This window comes from Podarcis vaucheri (assembly GCF_965113315.1).
Source record: "Podarcis vaucheri genome assembly, chromosome: 1".
NCBI classification, from domain to species: Eukaryota; Metazoa; Chordata; class Lepidosauria; order Squamata; family Lacertidae; genus Podarcis; species Podarcis vaucheri.
The window spans coordinates 18467861-18477531 of record NC_138759.1 but is presented as its reverse complement, the minus strand read 5'-3'; the positions used below and the strand labels follow the sequence as shown (position 1 = coordinate 18477531).

At 43.8% G+C, this 9671-nt stretch overlaps 1 protein-coding gene across 1 annotated transcript in view; it reads left to right on the top strand.

The window, feature by feature from the left end:
- The first annotated feature begins 4588 nt into the window (after positions 1-4588).
- The window catches only part of EML1 (EMAP like 1), a 140385-nt gene continuing 135302 nt past the window's right edge, over positions 4589-9671 (top strand). Inside the window, exon 1 of the mRNA XM_082217075.1 lies at positions 4589-4818. Coding sequence (XP_082073201.1) covers positions 4788-4818 — 31 coding nt within the window. The 5' untranslated portion in view covers positions 4589-4787. The remainder of the gene's footprint in view (positions 4819-9671) is intronic.

Sequence of the window (9671 nt, the reverse complement as noted above, 5' to 3'; positions counted from 1 at the left end):
CTAGTCCCTTGCTCAATGGATCTATGTTTGTTGTATGCAAGTCAAATAACACAGGTGAGCTTTCACTCAGCGGCAAACAAATTAGCATCATTCAACTCATATGTGGGAGCAGCAGCTATAATCGCTAAAAAAAAGCCTCGCTTCAATGGGAAAGTAAACTCCCCTTTTGAAGTCCAGCCTGCATTGATGCTTCTGTCTGTATGATGTAATTCCACATCAGACAGAACAATGAACCGTAGATAAATAAATAAATGCCCCCACACCTCTCAGCTGATTCACTTGTTCCTTTTCAAAAGAAAAATCCACTTCTAAGCCTTAGATCTTAGTTTATTTCGTAGCATATCAACCCAGTTAGAAAAGCATGAAACATTTTATTTGTGATATAGCCATATGACTGGTGAGATATAGCCATTCCTCGAGGTGGCTAGGATTTCTCCTGTTCCTCCCTTTGAACTGGCACAGTTAAACCCCGCACTACTGAATTGTTGTCGTGGGGGGCGGGGGTAGAGATGAAAGATTATCTTCCCTTAAGCAGGAGACATCAGAGGAATGGATGCAAAATAGTCCCATGTCTTATTCTTAAGCTATGAGCTTGGTCCTGAAAAGCAAAATTGAGAATGTGCCCCCACCCCATCCTAGCCCCTCTGCAACACTAGCATATCTAATGCCCTGATTTTGCAGTAGCAAAACAACAGTCAGCTCCCCTTTCTGCTTCTGGTGGGATATTTGTTATGCTTTCAGATTCTTAAGACAACGGCTCAAAAATAAAGTGAGGACACGATCCCCTAAGTAGAGCCCCCAGCCCAAGCAACCTTCCTTTTATGTTGGCGTATGGAAGCACTATTCAGCAAATAGTTGATATTTTTTCTCCATTTATAATCTTTCTAGTTCATAGCAGGAAACAGAATTTGCACCAGCTTGCCTTGTGTCTTTTTAAACTGGTAGCAAACTCAAGGGCATGGAAAGGAGGGATACAAGCGTTTAAACTATTGAATCAAATGCCACAGAAATGCTCTGTCGGATCAGACCAAATTTTGCACTTCTTGCAGGTCATTAAATACAGGCATCCCCCAACCCCCACTTACATGTGATTGACTTACGTGTGATTGTGAATCAAATCTGGAAGAGACCCTCCCAGGAGCCCGAAGAGGACATCATTGAGGGCAGAGTAAGCCCCAAAGAGACCAGAAGTGCAGCAGGGCTTTGTTTAGGCTAGGGGCAAACGAAGGCGTCGTGACACCAGGGGCAGGGCGTCGCTATGTAGGGCGCATGTGCGGTGTCGCTATGTATGATGCATGCACTGTACATAGCGCTGCCACACATGTGCTGTACATAGCGGTTTGCTGGCAGTGCCACTCCAGCGCTGTACGGATGGTGCCGGGATCCTTTGCTCGCAGCTGCAGCTGCGAACGGAGGATCTCTCACATGCGGCTGCGGCAGCGCCTTCTTGTCACCCTCCCAGATGTGGAACCCGGGGCGCCCCCCCCCCGTTCCCCCGTTGCAACGACAATGGTTTAGGCTGCTCAGCTTCCCCACCCAGATTGCGGGGTAGCGCAGCAGCAGATTTCCTGCATGTCCTTCAGCCTCAATGCCAGCCCCACAATTCTAGTTGTGGATATTTTTGGATGGGAGAGAGAGCGTGTTTAAAGGATGATTAGAAGGTTTCCCCACTTCAGCGATTTTCACGTATGCATGTGGGGCACCGGAACGTAACCACCGTGTAAGTGGGGTGATGTAAGAATGAAAGGGCTTTAAGAGGTAAGGAAAATGGGTGCTTTGCTTAGAGCGGAGCTTTCCAAACTTTGGTGACACACTTTTTAGACATGCATCATTAGCAAACCAGAGGTTAAACTAACCCCTTTCCAGCCCCAGGAGGAGTGTGAGGAACGTTCATGCGACACACCGACACACCGCAGCCAACACACTAATGTGTCACAACACACAGTTTGGAAAGCTCTGGCTCCGAGAGCAAGCTATTTGGTGCATATGCTTTTACATATACAGTGGTACCTTGGGTTAAGAACTTAATTCATTCCAGAGGTCATTCTTAACCTGAAACAGTTCTTAACCTGAGGCGTGCTTTCGCTAATGGGGCTTTCTGCTACCGCTGCGCCACTGGCACGCAATTTCCGTTCTTATCCTGGAGCAAAGTTCTTAACCTGGAGCAACCACTTCCTTGCTAGCGGAGTTTGTAACCCGAAGTGTCTGTAACCTAAAGCGTCTGTAACCCAAGGTACCACTGTATTATCAACTGCCTAGGAATGGTATATTAACTACTCTTGTTCTTTATATCTCTGAGCGCTCCTTATAAACTCATGTAAATAGAAAAAGACCAAAGCACATGCAATCTTTTATTTCCCTCTCCACTTTCTTTTGATTTGCTATCTGGTCTAGCGATTCCCAGCAGAGCTAACATCTTCTCCCTTGACCTGGGAAAGAAGTAGGGGGGGGGGGAGTGGGGGAGCAACTGAACTTGCATAAATCAGAAAGGATATGGATATATATATATATATATATATATATATATATATATATAATTTTAAGCATGTGGTGTTTCTGATTGGGCAAGATAGTGACTCCTACCGAGCTGCACATTTGAGAGCATACTTCAATCAAACAGAAAATTACACACGCCATAATCAGGCAAGACTTCATTAACAAAAGCAATCACTCTGGGTGCCCTCTGTTGGGAAAGATAAATGGAGGCTGAGCGAGAACAATTCATCCCTCGTTCTAGGTCAGTGAAGTACGATTACTCCCAGGCACAATATTACTCCAGCTTTCATATGAGAGCCAAGGATGCGGTGCAGTCTATCAGTGGAAATTTTGCATCGAACTTGCATTAGTATAATTGCTTTAGGCAGCTCTGTTACCTTAGGCAGGGCGGAAGGAAAGGACCATCTTATGGTATGTAATGATGATACTGCCGCTATGTCCCTGCCTCCTTTTCTTTAAACCAGGAACCCCCCAGACTTTTACAAGAAAGGAAAATCCAACTATAAACACCAGGAAGAACTTTCTGACAGTAAGAGCTGTTTCCTGTTTGGCAGTGGAATGGACTCCCTTGGGAAGTTGTGGACTCTCCTTCCTTGGAGGTTTTTAAGCAGACTTTGGATGGCCACCTGTCATGGATGCTTCGGCTGAGATTCCTTCATTGCAGGGGGTTGGACGAGATAATAATAATAATAATAATAATAATAATAATAATAATAATAATAATAATAATAATTTATTTATACCCCGCCCATCTGGCTGGGTTTCCCCAGCCACTCTGGGCGGCTTCCAACAGAATATTAAAATAACCACAATCTATTAAACATTAAAAACTTCCCTAAACAGGGTTGCCTTCAGATGTCTTCTAAAAGTCTGGTAGTTGTTTTTCTCTTTGACATCTGGTGGGAGGGCGTTCCACAGGGCGGGTGCCACCACCAAGTAGGCCCTCTGCTTGGTTCCCTGTAACCTCACTTGTTGCAGTGAGGGAACCGCCAGAAGGCCCTTGGCACTGGACCTCAGTGTCTGGGCAGAACAATGGGGGTGGAGATGCTCCTTCAGGTATACTGGACCGAGGCCGTTTTGGGCTTTAAATGTCAGCACCAACACTTTGACACTTGGGGTCCCTTACAACACTACCATTCTATGATTCTTTGAAAGTTATGTCCACACATATTGAGATCTGTTTACCCCGTGCAGTGAAGGGTTTTGGAATGATATCCTGTGTCTGTTGGGTCTTTTGCCATAAAGATGCCGCAACAATTTACTCATGAGTAGCCTGCTGACCTGGATGGCTTATCTGGACTGTTTGACAGTGTGTCTTCCACGGTCCCTGCCGCTTTGGAATGTTCCATGTGGATCTCATTTTCAGCTGCAAGGTGGAGCTGGTAGCCTGAAGTTGACTCTTCTCCGTCACTTCATGTCACCAGTGTAGCCAATTACCAATAGATGGCATGCTTCTCTGCACCACATTTAACTAGCTTAAGGGATCTGATACCACAAAATTCAGTGGTGATCACTGGCTTAGATGGCTTTAAAGGGAAATCAAACAAATTCATGGAGCACTTGTTGCTGGTTTTTTTTTAGCCAGGATAGCTAAATGGAACCTACATATTCAGAGGCAGAGTATTTCTGAATACTAGTTACTGGGGTTGGAGTTTGGCAGTTGCCTCCATGTTCTGCTTGTATGCTTCCCAAAAATAATCTGCCTGGTCCTTACAAACAAGGTTTTCCCACACCAATGAACACTGAAGGGAGGGGGGTGAGGAGAGAGAGACCTGCTTTCAGTTTCTCTCAAGTACATGAATATTAGTCACATGTTATGCAACAAGGAATGCCCTGGAAACAAGACCCAGTTACAAGCTTCTCCACATCATAATTATTTCAGTGGGCACTTGAGCCTGGCTTCCCAGCGTAGTTCTTAAGAGCCTTTTTCATAAATATTCCATGGCCTTTTCGAGCCTGTAATGTGCCACAGTGACATTAAAGAGGAAGCTGTTCGAAGGGGAGGGATGTCAACAAATTTATCCACCAATAGCGTGCTCTTTTGGCACAAAAGCACATTCTTATCTTTACATCCCATAATGAGAAGGCAGAGCCAGAACTGGTTGCTGTGTAAACTCCTTGGGTACAGTTGAGAAGAAGAGAGAGGAGAGAGAGAAAGAGAAACAACTATTTCTCTTTGGCTAACATTTCTTCTGCTTGCACTGACGGAGGAACGAGTTCTGCGTTGGTGTTATTATTTTTCCCTGCGGTTTTTTTCCCCTTCAGAAGCATTAAAGGAAACTTCTTTTCACATGATGTCAGACTGCGAAGGGATAGCTGTGGGTAAGTGCCAGAATTATATTTACCACGCTGTCCTGAAGTCTAGTTCACAGCCTCGGCTTTCAAAAGAGGCGGATGAGAAAAGCAGAACAATTCTAAGCCAAATGTTCACCCCTGTCAGTTCAGGCACAGCAAGGCTGCAAAGAGTCAGAGTGTTTTAGTCTGATTTCCCCCTCCAAAACCAGCCAGGTTCTTGCATAGCTGTTGTTGGACATTAGCTGCAGAGGTTATGTGGGGTTTTAAAAATGTTTTTCTTTGCTTGAACCTTTGAATAACAGATCTGTTAAGGTTATTATCTGACGTATTTTTAAAAATCTAACTTCGTGCTTCTGGGGGAGGAATGCTATTAATAATTATATATGTATGAAAGGATATTGGGTGACAAACTGGTGAGAGCATGCAAAGTGACTAATTCTGTCAAAATGGCAGTGTCCAAATCTGTCCTTTAGAGCACTTGGAGAGGAATGTCTGGGAATGGGACCAGAAATAAGCATCCTGTTGTAACTTACTTGTGTCACTTCCTAACTGCAAAAGGGCGACAAAAACGGAGGTGGAAAGTAATAAACATTAATCCAATGTTGGGGCGGGAGACATAACTTCACTTCAGTTGCAAAACAAGCATAGCAAAGCTAAGCCTATTCCCTTGCTGCACTCCACATCCAACAGTACAAGTTTTTATCCCTCTCCACGTAGCATAGTTTAAAGCCATCGCGGAACCGTTTTATTTTGTGGACATGTCATGGAGCAATGCCCACTTTTGGAATACCAATTTGGGAGTCTAAGGAAGAGCGACTTTTCCTAGGCCACCCAATTTCCTCCATGGCTTAGCAGAGATTTGAACCGAGACCTGCCAAACACTTTTGTCCCCTGCACCAGGAATATCCTCCAACATTTCTCTGATGAAATTAGGGAGGTCTCATTCCATAATGATAATTTTACTATTCATACCCCACACATCTTACTGGGTTGCCCCGGCTACTCCAACATAGGCAGCTTCCAGCATATGTAAAAACATAATAAAACATTTTAAAAAAACCTTCCCTACACAGGATTGCCTTCAGAAGGTTTGGGGGTCAGATAACTCCATACCCTCCAACATGTCTCCAATGAAAATAGGGATGTTGCAAGTAAAAGCAGGACATCTATGTCCCCTTCACAATCCTCAGCCACAGCTGAAGAGGGCTAGTTCTGAATGAACTGAAAGCAGAGTTCTCACAGCTAGTAACTACAGAGGTTTCAAAAACTACAACTTGTGGTGTTGGGGTTTGTTGTTTTGCCACCAGGTTTTTTGATTTTGTGGATAAATTGACCAAACAGTTTGATTTGTTTGCTTGTTTTTTTGACTGTGTGCCTTGATATGGTATCTTATCCACTGCTCTGCAAATCTAAACAAGATGACCAAGAGCTCTCTTTGCAAATAAATGTGTGGCTGCAGAAACTGACTTAATGTGAGAACAAGTTATTCTGTGCTCCGAACGTGTATTTCTGTATTGTAGAAGCCACCTGGTTTCGTCAATCCTTTGCATTAGGAAGGAAGAGGGGAGAGGGGTATTTTTGCTTGCCTTATCAAAAGGCATGCTGTGCTGCTAGTAACCAGAGCAGGTTGCATGGCCAGCAGAACAGGCCTCGGTTTTAGAATCTGGAAGCATGTTTGCTTGCTAAGCATAGTGAGTCATATCAAGGAAGTGGGAGAGGACAGGGAGATGGGATTCAGATGACAGAGACAATATTTAATGCACACCTAATATGAATGAATCTGCAGTGATGGCTGTTCATTAAGTTATATTCCCCCCGTTGCAAAAGAAAATGGCTTTGAATGTAATTTCTTGCATACAGAATATGATATGACTGTTTTATTGCAGCATCACAATCTGGTTTAACCTATTCAATTGATGCCAATCACATCTTGCTTCCTGGGGCCAATATCTTTGAGTGTGCCAATTTTCATCACGGTCAAAGGGTTAAATATTCTCTCCCTGTGTTTGCCACAGGTGCAAATCCCACCCACCACCCCCACACACTGGCTATTTAAAATTTCAAAATAAGTGTGTCAGCTGTTTTCATGTGTTTAACGTTAATATCAAGTTTGACTGTCAGTATGGTACCTTATTGTACAACTTCTAATTTCTATGCAAGGCCAAAATACGTATTTTGTTTAACTGTTCTCTGTTTCCCCATGGAAGGAGAGGCAAACTTGCTCCATGTTTATTGGAAATATCCTAAGATAGTGACATACTGGAAACAACAAAGTTTTGACCTAGGTATAGCACACCCCCATGTATAAGACGACCCCTATTTTGGGGGCGGGGGGAGTTGTTGAGCTTTTTTTGGGGGGTCACTGGATATCCGCAATTTTTTGCAAATTATTTCTAAGGAAAAAATAAAAATATTGTCTTATACACAGAAAAATACGGTAGTACCAGAAGGTTTCTAAATGTTGATCTAACAGCAGGTAGACCCACAATCTATGACTGAGTGAATGTGAAAGGTTTGGGATATGGTGTACATAGTGAAGAGTAACAGCAACAAACCACAATTTATCATTACATGCATGAGTTGCAGCTAGCCGCAGGGCCATGTGCTTCCCCTTCCTCTTACCCTTTCCTTTGCACTTGGAGGGAGGAAATCAGTAGCTTCCATTTGCAATCCGAAACAAACCACAGTTTGCTGTTCTATCTGAAAATGGTAAACTGTGGCTTGTGCGAACCATTGCTCACAAACCAGGATATTAATCCAAAACAAACACAGTAAAATCTGGAGGAGCAGAGTGCCAATATTTAAAGCATAGTCATTATTACGTTCATATGTCACTGTGTGAGATGTACCAGTTCCTTGGAGCAAATGGGAATTCGGGTTTTCTGTGGATTGGTGTTTGCTCCGATTCAGCAGTAAAGAGCAGGTTTTTGCAGGGAAAGCAATGTGTGTGTGGTTGCTGTGAGTGCTGGAAGAAAGACCGCTCCTTGCTGCAAGACCCATTTCCACCTGGCCTAGGGGGCGGGGCCCACACTCACCTTGAACAACCAAAAGAGGCTCTGGGAGGCCAGAGGGACATCGCTGGAACAACTCCTGTGTTGGGGCAACTTGCTAAAATGTTTCAAAATATTTTAAACAGTTTTAATTTTGGTTCCTCTGTTTTGCTTTTGTTGGGTTGGAGTTGGTTAAATGTTTAGCTGGGGTTGGCATTTCTTTTAATTTGGGTATAATTGTAAATTGTTTGTTGTTGGTGTTGTTAGTTTCTATTGAGTTATTAGTTTATTTATAGTCTGTATAAGATATTTTGTTTTTTAATGTTTCATGTGTTATTATTATTTTTATATAAGCTGTAAGCCACCTGAGTGCCAGGGGAAACGCAGGGGAAACCCAGTCATAAAATTATGATTATGATTATTTGTTTTTCTTGGAGAAAACAGTGGGGCAGACCTGTGCCTAGAAAGCGAGGGCAAAAGGTATGGATAAGCCTGTAGAATAAGCAGACACCATCATTTCTGTGCTGTGTGCAGCCTCCACAACTATGAAGTCTGGGAACAGCTGCATAATTGTTCTTGCTAGATTGTGTAGGAGGGAAATGAAGGCAGGATAGGGGGAGTTATTCTGCCCATGACCTCCTCTTGAGTTACAGTAGCTAGATGTAAATTGGCCAATATTTCTTTCCCACAAGAAGCCTTAATTATACACAGCTCTTCAGATCTTAGCAGGCAACTTCGCCAGTTTGAAAATGCTGGGCTTGTCCTCCTTCCTTTGAATGGAAAATTAAATGTGTTGGGGGATGAGATGACAAGAGCAGAAAATAAAGGGGGCAGAGAAGTGCATGCTGGGACTTAAAAAAACAAGCACCAGGGGGAGGCATATAATTATCATTAAACGCAATGCAAAAATTGTACGTAAATAATTTTTAAAACACATAAACAAAGTCACCAAATGCAAATCGGGAAACCAGTTGCGTTAAACAGAGGGAATCCATGTGCACAAAATGAATACTCCTAGCCAGTGCTTTCCCCCCCCCTAAAAAAATGTTTAGGGGTATTGATTGATTGATTGTATTTCTATGCCCCTTTTCATTCAAATGAATCTCAAAGCAGCTTACAACCAATAAATAACCATAACATAAAAAAACATAATAGCACATCGCGAATACAGCATACAGTCATACCTCGGGTTAAATATGCTTCGAGTTGAGCGCGTTTGAGTAGCGCTCCTTGGCAACCCGGAAGTAACGGAGTGCGTTACTTCCAGGTTTCGCCGCTTGCGCATGCGCAGAAGCGGCAGAAAGCGACGCGCACTTGCGCAGACGTGCCGTCTATAGTTACGTTTACCTCTAGATGTGAACGGGGCTCCGGAACGGATCCCGTTCGTATCTAGAGGTACCACTGTACATCGTATACAATAATTAACAGATTATCAATAAAACAGTTGCCACAAAATTTAATTTTAAAAAACTTAACAAAACAGCAACTAAAAAATAAGCTAAACCTCACAGTTACGGCAAGTCACATGATTAATAAATCGATGCGGCATTTAGAATCTATAAAATATTAAAAACATTAACAAATTAAAGGTAAAGGTAAAGGTACCCCTGCCCGAACGGGCCAGTCTTGACAGACTCTGGGGTTTGTGCGCCCATCTCACATCTATTGGCCGGGGGCCAGCGCTGTCCGAAGACACTTCCGGGTCACGTGGCCAGCGTGACAACGCTGCTCTGGCGAGCCAGAGCCGCACACGGAACGCCGTTTACCTTCCCGCTGGTAAGCGGTACCTATTTATCTACTTGCCCCCGGGGGTGCTTTCGAACTGCTAGGTGGGCAGGCGCTGGGACCGAGCAGCAGGAGCGCACCCCGCCGCGGGGATTCGAACCGCCG